General features: G+C 42.2%; 1 protein-coding gene across 3 annotated transcripts; it reads left to right on the forward strand.

Moving 5' to 3' along the window:
- Positions 1-49: 49 nt before the first annotated feature.
- On the forward strand, positions 50-18,534 carry bin1b (bridging integrator 1b). 3 transcript variants are annotated; one of them, XM_034611845.1, is made up of 17 exons: positions 50-590; positions 8,177-8,257; positions 8,468-8,522; positions 8,639-8,733; positions 9,782-9,877; positions 10,150-10,257; positions 11,249-11,334; positions 11,424-11,499; positions 11,587-11,642; positions 12,409-12,453; positions 13,060-13,102; positions 13,498-13,653; positions 15,466-15,486; positions 15,801-16,052; positions 16,274-16,327; positions 16,446-16,547; positions 17,075-18,534. In XM_034611845.1, exons 1-17 carry the CDS (start codon positions 510-512, stop codon positions 17,174-17,176), a joined length of 1,509 nt encoding a protein of 502 aa, XP_034467736.1. In that variant the 5' UTR covers positions 50-509; the 3' UTR covers positions 17,177-18,534. The 3 variants fall into 3 exon arrangements, with proteins under 3 accessions (XP_034467736.1, XP_034467717.1, XP_034467727.1); XM_034611826.1 differs by lacking the exons at positions 15,466-15,486; positions 15,801-16,052; XM_034611836.1 differs by lacking the exons at positions 13,498-13,653; positions 15,466-15,486; positions 15,801-16,052.
- The last annotated feature ends 1,195 nt before the right edge of the window (positions 18,535-19,729 follow it).

Genomic DNA, 19,729 nt, shown 5'->3' on the forward strand with positions numbered 1-19,729 from the left:
GGAAACCTGCTCAGTGCGCAAAAAATAGAGCCGCGCGTAAAGACAGCAGCAACACACCAGTTGCATGTATGCAACAGTTGTGTGTCTAATAATACCAACAACCTGCTGCGCCTTTAAGAGGATGACCGAGGAGGAAACCTAATATCCTATCTCTCCATATCTGAGCTCAAGTCTCCCATCAATTACCTGCAAGAGCCGAGAACCGGACGATATCCCAATCTACCCCCTTTTGCGCACTTCACCACCTGCTTTTTGTTTTTTCTCTCTCTCTCTTCTCCCTCTTTTCCTTTTTGCGACACATAACCCGGATTAAATTACGCGTTGCACCTTTAAGAAGCTGTCGCCCGGATTAGAGTTACGCGCAGTGAGCCAAATCGCCCCGCGGAGGGGTTTTACGCACCGTCCGTTATCCAGGGGAAGGCTCTCTCTCTCCTTCTGCGACACTTCACCTCCTCTCCGTCCTCCTCGCTGGTCCTGACAACTCGCCCCCGGGGGAGCCCTGAGCAAGCATGGCCGAGATGGGGAAAGGGGTCACCGCCGGGAAACTGGCCATCAACGTCCAGAAGAGGCTCACCAGAGCGCAGGAGAAGGTGAGAGCGCCCAACTTCTCATTCAGCCGAGGCGCAGGCTCACGTAGCAGCAGGACACCGTGTCCTACTGCCACTGTGAAACTGGATCCTGCAACATTCTACCTTCAAACACCACTTCATTCAGCCTGTGGATATGGAGCCAATCAGGCAGCTGATTGGATAATTAACTGTAGCTAATTATTTGTAATTGCTTTTCTGGAAGGTTTAGAGAATAAGACTCCACTGAGGGGTCAGCAACAAGCAACAGCATCTGAATTTACACCTGAATCCATTGAATTTGTCCATTAAAGCGTTTAAAAACCCTTAATTACACCTTAAAGTAACGTTCCAACCAAGTGACCTAAAGCTAATCCCTAAATGTACCTTAAAATGCCATTATTTTAATACTGGTTGGTATTATTCTGCATTTAATTATTTAAAAAAAAAACTAGAAGCTAAATCGAACATTCATTAACTTTTCAGTCATGTTGGAAATCCAATGGGGCTGTTGCCCTTTAAGATATTCTTAATGGGTAGTCTGTAAAGTTTAAGGGTTTTTAAAGATCCCCGTGTTTTCCATGCTATTTTAGACACTTAAAATCCATTAACCGATGTAAAAAAAAAAAAAACGGTTTGCAAAGGCGTTCGATTTAGTAAAATAAGGGCAAAGTACCGGATGCGTGAGCTACTCATCATGATAAAACTCTCTGAAAATCCCTATTTTGACTTACTAAATTTTCCGTCTGATTGTTTTTTTCACTCGCGGTGGAAAGTGGAGAACTTTGCATAGTTTCAGGGGTTTTTACACCTTAAAAGCCCCCTAATTTCCGCCAAAGTTCCGTTTTCATATTGAGGGGAACCTTTGCTTCCAGACCAAACACATTTTTCCAGATTGTAAGTTTTCAGGAGTAAATCGAGCGTTGAGTTGTGGGATTTTACGTTTCACATGGCGGAAGTGCCCTCAAGCAAGGCACTGAAGCTGCAACCAGCTGCAGGGCTGAAGTTTTCCACTAGAGGGGGGGCAAGTGGAAGATGGTTGTCTCTGCCGATATATAGTGTTGAAAATAATCAACGTTCTTTTGCAAACTAACCAGCGAACCCTGGAGTAAAAACTGAATGACGGCTCTCGCAGGGGGAAGAGCTCTAAAAGTGACGGCGTGAAACCTGATCAACAATCTGTGTGCAGCTCTCTGTCTCTCTCCGAGTTATTATTGTCCTAATCACTCTTGTTGCTTAAGCCTGCTGAGGTTTTACCCTCTAATCACCTCAGTACGACAGTCAGTCAGTCAGAGAGAGTCACACTTTAAACCAGGTATTGTTCTCGCTCGGCTCGTTTCAGCACTTCACTGTGTTTCCAGTTTAAAATCCAGAATGCGCTCGTGGCTGGTGATGGATGGGTGAATGCACTCTTTGGGTTTTGTGCAGGAGGACTGCGAGGTTTCTGCTTTATCGACCACAATCTGTCTCCTCAGAATTTTAAATAACTGCCGTTATCCAAATCCTCGGGATGTTGGGAGGTGCTCTGCGCTACATTAGCCTCTACGGCCATAAAGAATCCGTGCAGTCCGGTTTTGTCGAGTAAGAGGAATATGTAGAATAGAAAATAGATGATAGCCAGGAGCATTGGGGGCCCCAGGCAATGGGAACCTGTGGGGCCATGCATCCAACCTAGCTGGCCCCCCCTTTGCCCCAAGGAGGATATGATACCAAACCACGTCATTCTAATCTTAACAAAATCCTTTACTATCAAAAATAATAAGTGCAAACTCCCACCAACACCCCAAACACATCATAAACACACATTTCGGAGTCGTAGTCTTCAACCAACCCTCTAAAGTTACAAAGTTCTCGACATCCATCTGAACATTTTTGTTTTAGAAAGAAAGGTTTTGAGAAGATGTAGAAAAATGAGACCAGGAACAGAATAAGAGTCCTGCAGGAAAGTTTGGATGGTGCTATCGGCCTTGTTTTGCATCCTGCAGGGAATATTACAGGGGTTTATTCACCAGAGTTTGCCAGGATGTGGATTAGCACTGAATGGTTGTACCCGAGCATGTGTCTTTCAAAGTGCCAAAGAAATCTGAGTTTCAGAGTTTAGACACAGAAAATAGTCCCTGTTGGTGCTGTGATGAGTAAAAGCTGCACTGTAGCCATATATGTGGAAATTAGGGAGGTTATATAATGATATAAAGAGAGTTTGGATTCTGTGATTACACTCATTTTGATATTTTAGACCAAATCTGATGCAGGAATCAGTTAAATTTAATCGTAAATTCACACAGAAGTTACGCATCTGTAAAGAGGAGGCAGATCAAATTCACAGTAAGTGCAATTCATGAAAGAAATGTGAATTTTGAAACTTTTGGAAAAAATACCCCAAAAATAATATAGATGTGGCTGATTATGTTGGTCAAGTTCCACGTGTGGAATTTGGATTCATGACCTCAGTATTTCTTTTTTTTCACTGTATCTAAAGACCTTGAAATCCAAGGATCGGTCACAGAGTTCAAGGTCTCCTGTCCTCCGTGGATATTGCTCTGGAGGAGTCTGAATTTAAAACAAATAACAGATCAAGACAAGCTTGCAGGCGACACTGAGGCTTTCAGCTGAAGTGCTGGTAGCCGAGAGGAAGGTCAGGGTATCGTTTTCCCCTCTGAAGGCCGGCGGAGGTGGAGGAGGGGAGCGCCGGCTTCAGCTGTCTGTCTGCTGGCACGCCGCCCTCCAGGCGTCCGCTCGTCCAACTCACTCACTTTACGTCTTTTTTACGCTCTGTGTCTGTCGTGTTCGGAGAGTAAACGGGAAATTGTAAAATTATCAAATTTTAGCAGCTATACACAGTAAAACCTGTGTGATCATATATGAACCTGTAAGCTGTCGGTTGAAAACAGCTGAAACATATGACGTGCCTTGAACATTTCTGGGAACATTTTTAGTTTTTCCTCATAAATCCAACTCATTTTAATAATTGTTTTTTTTATTTGCTAACATTTTAACTTAAATCGATGATTGTGGTCACTGCAAAACAAGCAGCATACAACCAACACGGACATATGACGAGAAGTGAAAATGATGAGTTATTATCTTAATATTTTAAAATATAGGATCTTAACACATCCGCACACATATTTAGTCGCTTTTACCTCCATTTTTGGTCTCCACCACCTCCTTCCTGGCTCTTTAGCTGCAGAGCTGCACGTTCAGGTGGTTATTGTTTCAGTCCCGCCCGACAACACCTGACACATCCCACTGTCATTGGATCCATCGCTAACAAATAAATAGTGCAGCTTTAAAGGTTCCCAACATGCAACAGTTGTGTGTGTGTCCAGATCTCAGTTTTGTTAAGCTGAAGAAATCCAAGCAGAGAAGTTTGTTAGTCAATTTTTGCATTTTCTAATCTGGCCTCACGATTCCTCTTAGAGGAATATGATGGTAAAAAATTATATTATTTTATTATTTTTGAATCTGACTGCAGTATATGGCTCTGGTTTGTTGTGCAGAAGCAAATGTGTTTTGAGAGCAGCTCTGCATTTTATACACATCTGAGGTACCTGTACTTTACTGGAGTACTTTCTAAAGCCACTTTACACTACATTTATCTGCAGCTACATTTACGGTTTCATTCAATTTAAACTGTAAAAAAAGTCGTTAAAACCATCATTTGTATAAACAATCTTACAAAGGTAAATATGATGTTATATCATTTTGAACGAGGAATCGGTGACTTCGGTGCCACGTTGGTCACGGTTTCATATTTCACTGTAAGTTATAATTTGATTCAGACCAGCTGACACAATAATCCCCAACCTCCTCATGGGTGCCGCCGCGGTTGTCATAGTGATATCGTGTCAGCGCCTCGTGTCAGCTGTGCTGCAGGGCATGCTGGGAGAAGGTCCCTCGGTGGAATCCAGATGATGGTGACGGAGGAAGAGGAGGAGGAGGAGGGCGGTGGTGCCCTTTAGAAAGCAGCCGGATATACCTGGTGTGGGAGGCAGGACCCTGTGACACTACCCCCCCCCCCCCCCCCCCCCCCCCCCCCCCCCCCCCAGCTCTTTCTCTGCACCCAGAGGACTCACCCAGCCTCAACCCCCCAAAAATGTCCAACCTGACCTCCCCGGAATGAACATATCTCAGCATAATTTGAATGCAACCGACTTATAATTTTAACTTTAAATCCCCTGAAACGTCCCAATGCATGTCCGCTAAACATAACTTAAGTTTTCAAACCCGAAAGGTCCAGAAAATTGGGTATGGACTATTTTCCGTATTGTCAAAAGCTCTCGAATCTCGTCTGCTGCGGACATTTATCTTGGGGGCTGAGTTCAGTGAGCGGCTCCTTTTTTCTCAAAGGACACATGATAGAAAGTTAATAGAGAAGCTTAGTGTGATGAAACATCCATTGTCATGTTTGGTTTAACAAAAAGACAATTCAATAAATTAGATTTTATAAGTATAAGCCACACTGTGTGATATTGGAACTCTTCTTCAAAGATTTTAGAATCAACACTCACACAAATAAGAGGAGATATTTTTACAACTCTCAAGATTAGTAACTGGAATCCAAAGTTATCAAACCTCGAAGTTGCCCTATTGGCCTGAGCACCTGTCCTTCCCTCCCAGGACTCCCAGCATGCCTCCCTGTGGGGCGGGGCCCAGATATGTGTGTGTGTGTGTGTGGAGAGGGTGTAACCATCTATCTTTAGGCCCCCCCAGGCCTTCTCCTCATCACTGTTAATACCCCACAAACTGGCCGGGTGTGTGTGCTGCTATATTTTTGGGGCTTGAAATTGAACACCGACGGCTACGACCTTCTGTGAACACACACACACACACACACACACACACACACACACACACACACACACACACACACACACACACTCTCTACACTCCTGCATGTTCCATTGTACCTGAATTTAAAGTATAAATAACATTTGCCTCCCACACATAACTGCCCCGTACACGTGACCTCTCCGGACTTTAGAGGGATCACCTGAGTGCACCGTGAAATATTTGAATACAATGAAGTGAAAGACACTGAGGGCTGCGGAGGATGTGTCAGCTGTGTCGTCCAGAAATAGATCTGGATTTTAATAGATGCAACGTATTAGATCATCTCTAAAGGTGTTCAGTTTTGCAGTGAATTGTATGAATTTGGGCACTTTTACAGACTTTTATTTATCTCCAGTATGTAATTAATACGTCCGCAAAGTTTTAAAATACAGATCCGGGCTTTCATATCTCATGTTTCAACATTTCGGAAATTTTTCTTCCAACATACGTGCATTAGCTCTCCGATCACCACTGACAAGGTTTCAAACCTGGAAAACAAACCGATGCACTCGGAGAAACTTGGCAAAACGTCATGCAAGGCGTCCAAACTTTGTTTTAATCATGCAGAACCTTTTTTTCTTGATTAGATTTTAATTTCCCCCTTGTGGACCCAGTACAATAATTAATAGATATAATCAATTGCATCTTTTATGTATGTCTATAGACATTTTATTGCATCTTCATTTAAACTTTTATTACGTTTTCAACGTTAATATTATTAGTATGGGTTTTATTTACTTTTATCTCGTGTACTTTTTCATTGTTTTTTATTCTTAATGCAGATTTAAAAATCTATTTTATGGCCGCACCTTTATTCATTTTGTCTTATTCTTGGTTCATGACCTGTACAAAAGGTGCCATAAGAATAAAGCTCGATTGATTGTCTGAGCGATACCTTCTTTTGCATTAGCAGTTACACTTTGTGTCACAAATGTGTAATCCCTAGTGGTGGAACGTAGCAAGTGCATTTACTCTAAGTACTCTGCTTTGAAGTATTTCCATTATGGAAAGTGAGCGATGAGGGAATTTCACTTGGGGGTAAGTTGATGTATTTTCTTGGGAGGGCTATAAACAGACTCTGTGTGTGTGTGTGAGTGTGTGTGTGTGGGTGGGTGTGCTGGAGCAGTGGGGAAGTCCCCTCCATCGTACTGATGGTGATTTGTGTATCCGTCACAGGATTAGCCTGGCAGGTGGTGGAGGCTCGTCCATGTGCTAGCAGTCAGTCGCCAGATTAGCCACCGGTGACCTTGTCTGACTGAGAACAACAAAAGCAACGTCTTGATTTCCTCGCTTTCCGTAATCCCTCGTTCGTTTCACCGTGGCGTCACCGGCGGTCGACTGACGTGTAGCAGAGACCCAGATAAAGTAAACTTAGATTTGATTCAACGTGGCCTAATCACAGAGGTTCTTTGAAGCACTGGTCCTGATTCAACCTCTCAGGACGCAGAGGGCCTCATGTGTTACCTATCACCACTCATCTAATCAGAGCAAGCGGGTGAACCTGTCTCGGCGCTGAGGGCCAATCAGAGAAGCTCGTTAGTTGACAAGCTGAACCTCAGTTTCGCTCTCTACCCCTTCCTCTTTCTTTCGACCTCTTCCTTCCTCTTTCTCCTTCGCTCGACACCTCCCTCTTGTTCTTCTCTAACATCTTCAGGCTCCCCCCTGACGTCGGTTTCGTTCTCTGGAATCAGGTGAAAGCAGAACAGAGAGTCAGGGCCAAGACAGAAATGAGTAAGAAAGCTGGTTCAGGACTTCGCACAAATTTGCTATCTGCCACAAGACTCAGGGAAACTGATAATCTCAAAGAAATCAATAGCTGCAGTTTTGTCGGAGAACATATTGATTTACTGAAGTGGAAGAATATCCTGTGTGTTTTTCATTTTAACACTGGTCACACTGGACTTTCAAACTGGTGAACCCTCACAGTTGTGATGTGGGGTCGGAGTATGATGGACATGTGTTATTTTTATTTTCAGTTTTGACTCTAAATGAAATGACCGGCTGAAAACCAATCTTTGTTTGAACCGCCTGGATGAAAATCTCTTATCTCTTCCTTTCTTCCTTTCTCTCCTACATTTTCCTTTCTTCCTTACTTTCTCCTCTCCTACATTTTCCCTTCTTCTTTCCGTCTCTCCCTCCTACGTTTTCCTTCCTTCCTTCCTTCCTTCCTCCCTACATTTTCCTCCCTCCCTTCTTTCCTTCCGTCCGTCTCCTCTAAATTTTCCTTCCATCCTCCTCTCCTTCATTATCCTTCCTTCCTTCCTTTCTTCCTTCCTTCCCCCCTACATTTTCCTTCCTTACTTCCTTCCCCCTCTACATTTTCCTTCCTTCCATCCATCTCTCCTACATTTTCCTTTCTTCCTTCTCTCCTTTATCGTATGCCTTTTCTTTTACATTGCCCTTCCTTCCTTCCTTCCTTCCGTCTCCCCTTACATTTCCCTTCCGTCTGTGTCCTGTGCAGCCAGGAACATATTTCATGTTTAACATGTGGCAGTGACTTTAAAAAGTTTCTTCAAAGTATTTCATTGTAAAACTTAGACTGTTTTTCCCTGTCATACATGTCAGCAGGGCCTTTGACATTTTTCGCCTCCACATCCTGACGTTCACACAGCTGGTGTGAAGCACAGACACGGGGGGGAACACATGGCTTCGACAGGCGGCCTGAAAATAGACCCCACATACATGTTTCCACTTATAGATCTGAACAAAGAAGCACCGATACGCGGCAGAAAAATGGATTCAAATCTTTCGTGCTTTGCTCTCGTCTCCCTCTGCAGGTCCTGCAGAAGCTCGGCAAAGCGGACGAGACCCGAGATGCTGCCTTTGAGGAGATGGTGGCAAACTTCAACAAGCAGATGGTCAGCAGCCGTCGTCCACCTTCACCAGTTCCAGTTTTTCAAATCTTTAATTGAGTCGAGAATATTTAGTGATTTGATGGAGGAAACAGCATTTTTAGATAATTTTTGTTAATGTGCAAAAGTAGGATTTTTCCAAGACTTGATCCATCTCTTTAAATTTATTCCATAACTCTCAAACTCCTTTTCTTCACTCACTGTTTGTTCTTTTAGGTAGAAGGCTCCAAACTGCAGAAAGACCTGAAAACCTATGTGACAGCAGTGAAAAGTAAGTGTGTTTGGGATCTTATATTTTAACCTTCGATATAGATCGTTCAAGCCACACACAGCAGATATGGTAAACGTCCCCTTGTGTGTTTTTGTGTGTCTGTTTGTGTTTTTCAGCTCTGCACGATGCGTCACGGCGGCTGCAGGACTGTCTGGCCGACATGTACGAGCCCGACTGGTTTGGCAAAGAGGAGATGGACGCGTTGGCAGAGGTGAGACCAGGGAAACTGATTCGTGGTGCGCACACAATTGCCAATGGAGAAATTCCCCATTTCCCTTTCCTTCTTTCCTCGTAATCTCGACCACTTCTGCTACCACCTCAGCTCAAAAACTCTAACGGCTAGGTTTCCTCAGCTTGTCTTGTTGTTATGCTTCTGGAAATTGTTGTAATGGTACACGAAGTATCTTTCTTATTAAATAACGATCATTTAAATCCCCTTTTCTTCCCCATATTCATCAGCTAAAACAGCCTGAAAGAATTAAAAACGTTCCACGTTCTGCTTCTGCTTTGTACGGAGAAGGATGTCTCACGCTCCGGTGTCTTTCCCTTCCTTTTTTTTTTTCTTCCCTTTCTTTCTCCTAACTGCATGCGTCTCTCCTTCCATCCTGAAGGAGATGATAGAGAAGGAGATGGACAATAACTTGGAGGTAAAATGCAGGAAGCTTCCAGTGTGTCCCACAGATGAGGGTTCATTATTTATAGAGGGGCAGTTATTCATTGACTATTGAAGGTGCAAATGAAAGTGAATGAGACTCTGCAGCTGTCAGAGAGAGAGAGAAAGAACATGAAGAAAAGTTATTCTGGTGGGTATTGTTTCCAGTTTGCCCTCTCGTGGGAGACACTGGTGCAGCAGATCTGCAGTAGAGGAAGTTCGGTTTGGTTTTAGAGCAGACTTTCATCTTCTCTAAAAACTGTTATAGATAGAACATGCAGTTGCGGTGGTTTTCACACGGCGGGGCTGCAAACGTTACTGTGCATCATATGTCGTAAGAGTTACATTTAAATGTAGTTGCTATTTATTTTACTTCAAAATAAATCCTTAAATACATTGCACCATGTCCTGAAAAATGGCTTTTGATTTTAAGTTTGACATTTATGATTATTTTTGTCTTGAAATGGCTCAAAAATATTTAGAATGCAAATAAAAAAGCTGATGAGCACAACAATAGGTCCGGCAGTGTGAAAACGCATTATACAGATCTGTGTGATTTATTTTTGTTGTTATATTCTGAATTGTGTTGTTGCATTGTGTGTTTCAGGACACAGACACGCTGTGGTTGGACTACCACCAGAGCATCACGGACAAATCTGTGACCTCCATGGACACGTACCTGACTCAGTTTCCTGATATTAAGGTGCCTGTGTCTCAAGTTTTAGTTTTACCGTCAAAGTTTAAGAATTCTGTGGTCACTTAGCATCTTTTTGTGGTTGTTTTGCATCTTTTTAGTCATTTTGAGTCTCTGTGGGGTAAATTTTAGTCTTTTTCTTGCCTTTTTGCATCTTATTGTGGTTGTTCTGCATTTGTTGAAGCCATAATCCACCTCTTCAAATGTGCGAATGTGGTAGAAACTCTAACATCTCATTTGAAGGGTTGTGATCATCTCACCGTGAACATTCTGACCCGCAGGCTCGTATAGCAAAGCGCGACAGGAAGATGGTGGACTTTGACAGCGCCAGGCATCACTTCGCCTCCTTACAGAAAGGGAAGAAGAAGGACGAGGCCAAGATCGCCAAGGTAACCACGAGTGTGTGTGTGTGTGTGTGTGTGTGTGTGTGTGTGTGGTTGTGTGGTGTGTGTGTGTGTGTGTGTGTGTGTGTGTGTGTGTGTGTGTGTGTGTGTGTGTGTGTCCATATTTGTGTTATCCAATAAGCTGTTTGTGTGTGTGTGGTGCTTTTACTGAAGTTTGAAGGAATAACTTTTTGGTATTAAGGTGGTGTTGACTATTACTGAAGCATAAACAGTTCATACCACCTTAAACCGCTGCTGCTGTTTACACATGTCTCTATCAATTAAAACTGGCCCATGCTAAATGCTGATTAACCCTTTTGTTGCGTTTGTCTTGAATTGTTCTCGTTTGCTTTTTTCTCTCTCTCCCCTCTGTTCTGCCACATCTGCCTCTTCTTTCCTCCTCCCTCCCTCGTGCATGGTGTGTGTGGTTAGCAAGCAGCCCTGTTGGAGATGGCGGCTCCCAGCTGGGCTCAGGGTTTGATATCAGCCCACCAGGTGGCTCAGACTAACCTCTCCTTCAACCAGGTGAAACTCTGGTTCATCACTGACCTCCCACCTTCTCCCCTCTCCCCAAAACTGTCAGGCCGGTTCCTCCTCAAGCTGGCTGCACGTGATCAGCGCTGTGAGCGGCGGTAAAACGCATTCGGACACCCATGATACATTTTAAATGCTTATTTTACACTTACTATTTATACTTTGAGGTCAAAGTGCTGATCACGTGTACAGGGCCTCGCTATAATTAGATTCCCGATCAAAACCACTGTTTCCATCCTTTCTTTCGTAGCTCCCCATTTGTATTTGACAGAAAAACCCTCATTATTTGATTTTCACCCCTGTCATTTGAATGCCTCGCAGCAGTCACGTGTCTGTAGTTATTAAACCCTGTGTGTGTTTGTCTGCGTGCCCGTGTGCTCATGGAAAACTTTCTTTCTCAAACATTTTGGATTAACGGATTGAAATTTGAATTAAATGTGGGTGTGTGTGTGTGCGTGCGCAGGCGGAGGAAGACCTGGGTCGAGCCCAGAAGATTTTTGAGGAGCTGAACGTGGAGTTACAAGACGAGCTTCCTGCGCTATGGGACAGGTGGGACGCTCTTTATCATTATCCTGCAAAATCTGCCGTTTACACTTTGTCCAAAATATTTTAACGTGTGTGTGTGTGTGTGTTCGCAGTCGTGTTGGCGTCTATGTTAACACATTCCAGGGCCTGGCAGGTCATCAGGAGAAGTTCCACAAAGATATGAGCAAGGTGAGTAAACCCGCACACATGTGACTGATCCAACTGATGTGTTGATCATTCGATCGATCAGTAACATTTGCCTATTTCTCTCCTCAGCTCAGCCAAAACCTGAACGACATCATGACCAAACTGGAGGAGCAGCGGCAGCTCAAGTGAGTGACCGATTTTGTTAAAAACCATGGACGTGTTATGAGGAAAACAGGCCACTGGTTGCAGATATGTTTAAGTACCATCCTCTCACTGACAAGAGTCTGAGTGGTCAATGTGCCTTTATGCTTTGTGTTGCATCCGTTTGTGGTCGTTAAGCATCTTTTTGTGGGTCTTTGTCATTGTTGTGGTCATTCTGCATCTGCGGGTGGTTGCTTTGCCTGCATCTGGCCTGGTTTGGAAGCAGTTTGAGCCTCTGTCGTGTCTTTCTGATGTTGTTAGGCAGCTTTCCGTGGTTGTTTTGCATCTTTTTATATATTTTGAGTCTCTGTGGGGTCATTTTGTGTGTCTTTAGGGCCATTTCGTGGTTGTTATGCACGTTTGCAGTCATTTTTAGTCTTTTTGATCTTATTTTGTTGGGATTTTGCATCTTCTGTGGTTGTTTTTCATCTTTTGAGTCATTTTGTGTCTCTTTGGTGTTTTTTGTGTTCTTTTTTCTTGTACCTGTGGTTGTTGCGTCTCTCTGTAGCTATTTTGTGTTTCCCTGCAGCCGTTTCTTTTTGTGTGCTTCTTTGTGGTTGCTCTCTGTAGCACTGATGACCCCCCCTATAAATAAACGTCACAGAAAAGTTTCAAGCTCGGCTCGGGCTCCTGGGCCTTAACCCCAGTAGGCCTGTGCAATAACCCTTCCATGGTTACAACACTTTGGTTTAAATACACACCAACAAAAAAACACATGAGTGATGTCCATAACACTGCGTCCTACTGCAGAAAAGATGGTACTGCAGCCGCAAAGACAGAAGATGGTGCAAAGAGGTAAAACCCGCTGCACGCTGATCCTCATTTCTTGCACGTTGGCTGTGCATGCAGCTTCTCATGGCTTAAACTACAGGCTCATCAATAAACTAAACCAGAGGTCCAAGAGTAAAATCAGACCTTTAAAGGACATGCTGTGATATTTAGAATACGCCTTTCTTAAATTTATCATAAAATAAACAACAACTTGGTGTATTGTGACTTTTTTCCCCTTGTAATATAGCTTGTTTTGTTGTGATGTTTTCTGAGTGTCCACATTTTCTGGATCTGATCCGGGACTCAAACCTTTAACTTTGTTTGCTTCGTCTAACTTCTGTGTTGAAGTGACTCATCCTGTTTGTGTGAGACTTTTACATCTGACGATCACGTTCTGCATATAGATGGTGTCAGGTGCATGTATTGCTCCGGGTATCTGACCGTGAGGCCGACCACGTGTCACCTGTTGAGATACAGCAGATGCTTGTTTTTTGTTGTTGTCTGTCTTTCTCCTCTCTTCACTCTCTGTTATAACCTACATATTCTCTTTCTCCCTCCTCATATCCCCCCTCTTTTATTTTCAATATCTTCCTCTGGCTCCTTCCCTCTCGTCTTTTTCTTCTCTCTCAGTGAGGAAGCCGACATCAGCGAATCGGCCAGTTCAGCACCAAAGGTAAAAAAGGAAACACACTGACTATGTCCACTTGATTCAGGCTTAGACTTTACATGCAATGTGAATCAATCTACTGTAAAAACACCAAAGCACCAGTCCTGTAATCATTCAGATTTCAATTAGAGAAATGCAAGATTCTACTTCTAATAATAATAATAAATCTAAATAAAATACCATGGAGAAAAAAGTAATGATTAATTTTAAAGAAAAGACTTTAAAGAAAGGATATGCTGTAGTTGTGAATAAAAACTATAAACTTCCTGGAGATGTGTTAAGGTTTCAGGAGGAAATTATCAAGAAGAAAATCCTCATCGATCATGATGTGTGTACTAACCTAACTGTCTGTCACTGCTCGGCATGTGTGCACCTGTGTGGTCTTGATTTAACCCCTCCTGGCGGTGCAGAGGCCCGGCCCTCCTCCCAGTCGGCCTCCCCCCAGGCCGTCGCTGTCTCCGGACCCGGCCCAGCACCAAGTCAGCCTGTTTGACGACGAGGCCTCGGTGCCTGACTCTAACGCCGACTCCGCCACGACGACGACGACGACACAGCAGGTCAGACTGACCGGCCACCTCCTACGTCTTAGTCTTTCTTAAAACCAATATATAATTTGTGCGTGACTGCATCCACAGAGGGATGGAACTTATCTTTTTTGGGCAATGATTTATTTTAGTCATAAGCATGTGTAGAAAATATGGTTAGTTTGGAGGTCAGTGACACTAACTCAAATGAGTCTGTGCATTATCGCAGCACAGTATCTAATTTCAATCCATTCATTTTAAAAAGCCATTATGAATTCCTTCATAATATGTTTTGTTATGTTTAGGTTCATTATGCAACTATACACTCAAATAAATACAATATTATATTGGAAAATGATTACGTTTTAATTTTTAAAGGCAATCACAGATTACTTTTATAAAGTTTTTTGTCTTTTACTTGTTCTACTTCAACAATATGAAAGCAATGGGCAGCCTAAATATTATTTGAAGTCCAAGTGTGTTTGCAGGAGTCAGGTCAATCCAAGCTCTGTGACATATACAACATAAGTGTATGTGTTTGAAATGTGTAGCATGAGATAATATACTTGAAAATATAGCAGCACATTTACAACTGGCATTTATACACTTCCTCATAAGTGTCTATCTGGGAAACACACATGGGAATATGAGGATGAAGAATTTAAAATGTTCTTATAACTCTCGGCTTCTGCTGAACGTGTCTCTTCACATTGAAAGGTCATATAATCATCGCAGTTAACCCTCCTCACCTCGTGTATGTGTGTGTGTGTGTGTGTGGGAGGCAGTGCGAGCCCTGGTCTGGGGTCAGCCTGCTGGACTGGGATGTGGAGGTTTTACAGCCCGTCACATCTCCAGCTTCCAAGGTGGGTGTGCTTTGATGAGGATGACATTTCCGTCGGAGCTGAGGCGTCAGAGACTGTGTTTGCATCCAGTTTAATACGAGCTACAGCGCAGCCGCTTCGGCTCAGGATACTGTGTCGTGTCCACGCGTTACTGTGACATTAAACAAAGCCAACGTGTTTTTAATTTGACTATTTCAGGTGAAGAAATATTAGTAAAACTCCAAATATATACAAAATGCTGCAGACTGTTCATGAAGATGTTATCACGTCTCTCTCATAGTGCAAAGAATTAAATGTTAGACTGCATGTAAATGTAGTTGACGTCATCTGGGGCTCAGAAAATATGGTGTGTGTGAGTGTGTGTGTGTGTGAGAGAGTGAATTAAATCCTGTTATTCTAAAAATCCACTGCATGGTTTTCTTTGTGCATGCCCAGCCTCAATCTGCATGTTTGCTTTGCTTGATACTGATTTATTGATGATATAAAAGCTCTCAATAATAAACTTTAAGTAAATATGAACAAAAATTTAGTTGAGAGTAAATGCATTTATTGTTCATAGTACATTTGGTGCTTGACCACACCTGGGAATAGGTGTTGTCACACTGTGCTTCAAAAATAAAAGGCACACAAGTTATAATACATGAAAAATGTATTCAGGGTCAGTTATTTAAAAAAATGTGTTGCAGCAAAACTCCCAATACAATACTAAATACTAGAATTGGGTAAAATCAGGTAATGTGGTCTGATATAAGTATGTTTTAATCTTTGATTTAAAGGAAGCTACTGACTTGCCTGCAGTATTTGCTCAGGCAGGTTGTTCCAGAGCCTCTGAGCTCTTATTTCTAAAGCTCTGTGTGTAGAATCAGTTTGATGATACAGAAAAAACTATTGTGTTGCTCCAATGATGCTTGTTTGCAAAAATAAGTCGGGAAAGATTATGATGGAAAACCTTTTGCACACTTTCATCTTACAAGTTGTCTTGTCTCTTACTGCCGCACGGAAGACGCCATCATGGGACTCATGGGTAAGGACGGGTTCAGAGCACAAAACCACAACTACTCTTCTTGCTATATTTTTCTATACTTATGGACTAAGAAATAAACTGCATTATTTTTCAATCAAAACCTCCTTCCTCTGCTTTTCCAACCACAACCCCGGGTTGTCAACCCTTGCCAACTCAATGTTCCTCTTGCACCTTCTCTCTACTGTACAATGCGTCCTCCTCCCATCCAACTACCTACCCTTCCACTCGCTTCCAAACCCACCACAATGACCCACAACCTATGACCTCCATAGCAGGAACAGCCCGCGGCAGAGCAGGAACAGCCCACGGCAAAGCAGGAACAGCCCCCTGCAAAGCAGGAACCACAGCCCGATGGCGACCAGTTCCCAGCAGAGGCCCATGGTGGCTGGGATCACAACGAAGCCGCCGCCCAGAGCTGCACTCAGCCCAGTTGGGTCGATGCAGAGGCGGCCCAGGGAAGCTGGAACGCCGACCAAGGCTCTGCAGCTCAGCCGTACACGGAGCCCAATTGGGATGACGCTGGCGCCAATGTGGGACAGGGAGGCTGGGGCGATGCAGGGGAGCAGGTAGAGTTGGGTGGATATAGGGAGGCAGGTGGGACCTCAGTGGGGTTTGAAATAAACATAGGTAGAAGCCTGGAAGTCGAGAAATCTGGAGAAAGTCAGAAAAAACTCTTTCTCTGTTCCCCCCCCCCCCCCTCTTTGAGTGGAATACCCCAGATTTCCAATCTCAATTTCTTCGACTTCCTTAACAATATACCTGGATTCTGCTTATTTTTTTGGCGCAGAGTGCTGTGACCAATGGCTCTGACGGCGAACTCCCTCCAGGATTTATCTACAAGGTGAAAATCCACCACCAACGTACTCCTGCTTATGAAACAAATTACTATTGGGTTTATACAGCAGGGTCCATATGTGATCTTAACCTTTATTTTGGCTTCTGGCCTTATTTCTCTCCAGGTAAAAGCGATACACGACTACGACGCCACTGACGGCGATGAGCTGGAGCTGAAGATGGGAGATATTGTGCTTGTTATGGGCTTTGACAACCCGGACGAACAGGTCAGTGACGTCCAAGTTAAACTTTTCCATCTGTATTTGCCTCTTCTGTAATTACTTTTATTTCCATTATTTTAAATTAACTTTTTTAAATCCATCAATGTTTCAATTTGTCCCAAATGAAAAACACCACCTCCTTTCTTTTATTGTGACTTTTATTTTGACATCCATATGTTAGTATAATGAGGGTAAACAACTTAACATTTTGATAGCGTGATAAAGAGGATTACTAATTGGAAAATACTGTACACTTTTCATGTGAGAAAATTCTAAATGCAGAAAATTAAGTCATTCAACTTTTTAGAGTCTGTTTAATGTTTTAAGAAAAGATCTAGCAGCTCTCTAGTGAACATTTGTACAGTCTACGTACATGGCAACATCTTAAGTAGAATTAGAATTAAGTCTACACTGCTTAACTACAATTTTCTTTGCAAGTCATACTTTATTTGTTACCATAAGTCCTGGCTACCACTTTGAAAATTTCAAGCAAGCCTTGTGTAGCTGTCCATCACTCATGTGTCTCTCTGCAGGACGATGGCTGGCTCATGGGCGTGAAGGAGTCTAAGTGGTTGCAGGAGAAAGATGCAACCGCCAAAGGTGTTTTCCCTGAAAACTTTACCCAGAAGTTTTGAGGCTCGTGACACCTAAAAGATTCTGTTGCCCAATCTCTGCCCCAAACTCTTCAGATGGGTTATCTGAAAATCGAATCAAATCGCAATGAAATGTTTATCTATGCAGCAAAAAATATTGGCACGGTGTGATGAGAAAGGACGTCTCGATGGCTTTGACACCAAATGATTTGTTTGTGACAATGTCTGTGTGCTCGTCTGTGGAATCATCACAGATTTCTTGAGCACATTTTATGCAAAGCAAATAAAACATATGTCAAAGTAAAAATATAATAGAGACAAAGTGGGTTTTTTGGTATAGCCTTATGATGCAGAGCTATCTGAACTGTTTGAGATGTCAAATTATGCACCCCAAAATAAACGTGTTAGTCTTTTATTCTTATTCCTAAATTATTTATATGTTGCTCAACTCAAATGAAACACAAAAACAGTGTTAGCAATATCCCAAAAATATTAAATAGGGAGGAAGTCGTGGCTTTTCTGTATGAATGTCAAAGTATTTATGTTGTGTATTGTCAAAAGCTTTTCAAAAATAATATTTCAAGAACTTTTCAAAGTTCCTTGCATGAAGCATTTGATCCTGTCGTCATTTACTTCATAAAACAACAAACACTGTGACACCAGTTGGGGTCGCACTATGAAATATGGTTGTGATTGTCAAAAAGTGCGATGTCCCAGACTAGAGCCCTGGAGAACACCACAGATTGAAGACAGTATATTTGCAGGGCTCTGCCTTGTATTTTGAAAATCTATTAGTTTCTTGGGCTTGTCAAAGGGAACAGTGTTTTTTCATTTATGTTATCGGCCATTTTGAGGACGTGACTTGGCGTGTGGCTTAAATTTTCTAATGCACATGTGGTTTTATTTCGATTTTTTTGAAAATCATCTTTTCATTGAGGTGTAAAATGCAAAACCTTCTCCTCAAACTCAGCCCAGGATTTTTTTTTCTCCTTCATCTTCTTCAGTTATTTATGACTGTTTACCACTGATTTAGACAGAGGACTCTGAGATATATCATCCAACTCTTTAATTTAAATGTTTTTCATATGAACCTCTGTGATCTCTTGGACAGGACTATACGTCTGTCCCAGTAGTCTTTACCATACTGTGAGTCCATGGCTGCAATGTCAACAGTCATAACAAGGCTCGAACATTAAAATATAAACCTTTTATTTAGTTCAAAATGACGAGGCTGTCGTCCAGAGTAATTTCAACCAAATACTGTGCAGAAACCAAAGTTAAACCCATGAAAACAATTATTTTTACATGATGTGGTTTTAATGAACATGTGGTAACTATGGCACCATCTGCTGGATCAAGTCAGTTATTAAAGACTAATGAAGCAACATGTGCCATGTGAATGTGTGATGTCTCATTTTTACTTTATTCTTATTCCCATGAAAAAAGGACTACTTGACCCTTGTTAGGGTAATCAAGTTAATTTTTGTTACTTGTACTCAACCATTGTTATAAAAGCAGTACTTGTTTTTAGATAAATGATGTAAAAATATACCACATTTATATTCATTGCATTGGATAAACTTTTTGTTGTGATCTCATGAAAATAATGGAAGTTAATCACACCTTTTCAAAGTAAAAGATCAGTTATAGCACTGAACCCAGTTAATACTCTGGTTGCAGTATATTTACTAATGTATTAGTTACCAATGATTAGATATTGGATTTTAAGAATTGCAATCACTAAAATAACATTGAAGTCGATTCTGATGTCAGCAGAGTTTAACACACATTTATCTAAGAGACACACTGCTGTTTTCCCATTATATACCAGCAGGTGGTGTTGTGAACATGGCAAATAGGATCTCTAATGCAAACTGTGCACATTTGGATTTCAGATGTGCACAGTTTGTGATGTCAGAACATGACAATCTCCATGTCTCTCATCGTTAAGTAGACAAACTGCTTTCGAAAAAGGAAGTGTTTAACCCAGTTTTGAACTTTGTTTGTGTGTTTCTGAATTTGGTATCAGTTAACCAGCCATCCGGCTAAAAGCCTCATTCTTGTGTAAATCCTCACTGAGCTTCACACCAGCAGTGACCTTCGGTGTTTCTGTAACAACAGGACACTCAGTCATGTGGAAAACACAACAGAGCAGCCCGGGCCAGGCCTCATGCACATGGGACAGAGAGGGTGGAGGGTGGGGGGTGGCTCCATTTCCTACCTCAGCAACAACGGATCAAACAGCAGGAAACAGGACTCTTGAAATGTTGAAATCTCCAATTACAGGAAAGGTAGAGTTTCAACAATCAACATGAAAGTGCAATAAAAGACGAAACATTTTATAGGAAGAAAATTAATTAAAACAATTAAAGTAAGTGGATTGGTGAAACAGTTCTGTTTTTTTCACATTTAATTTATAACTTTACATTTTCAAGCACAAGGAAAGGGCATATTATTTAGATTATTCATCTCAGACAATCATTTACGTCAAATATTTTTCTCTGTGAAATAATTGAAGGTGCTTGTGAGCCATTCTGTATTTGTGTACGTCCCATAAAGCTCAGTTTAACCCTGACTCCAGGATTGAAGCTTTAA

The sequence above is a fragment of the Hippoglossus hippoglossus genome, chromosome 2, assembly GCF_009819705.1.
Source record: "Hippoglossus hippoglossus isolate fHipHip1 chromosome 2, fHipHip1.pri, whole genome shotgun sequence".
In the NCBI taxonomy this organism is placed as follows: domain Eukaryota; kingdom Metazoa; phylum Chordata; class Actinopteri; order Pleuronectiformes; family Pleuronectidae; genus Hippoglossus; species Hippoglossus hippoglossus.

What these genes read in the sequence shown, in the direction of transcription:
- bin1b (XM_034611845.1), top strand. Translation starts at nt 510, where the DNA reads ATGGCCGAGATGGGGAAAGGGGTCACCGCCGGGAAACTGGCCATCAAC. An exon ending in CGCCATCATGGGACTCATGG is followed by an intron (nt 15,487 to 15,800) that starts GTAAGGACGGGT and finishes CCCACGGCAAAG; the next exon opens with CAGGAACAGCCCCCTGCAAA. An exon ending in CTCCAGGATTTATCTACAAG is followed by an intron (nt 16,328 to 16,445) that starts GTGAAAATCCAC and finishes ATTTCTCTCCAG; the next exon opens with GTAAAAGCGATACACGACTA.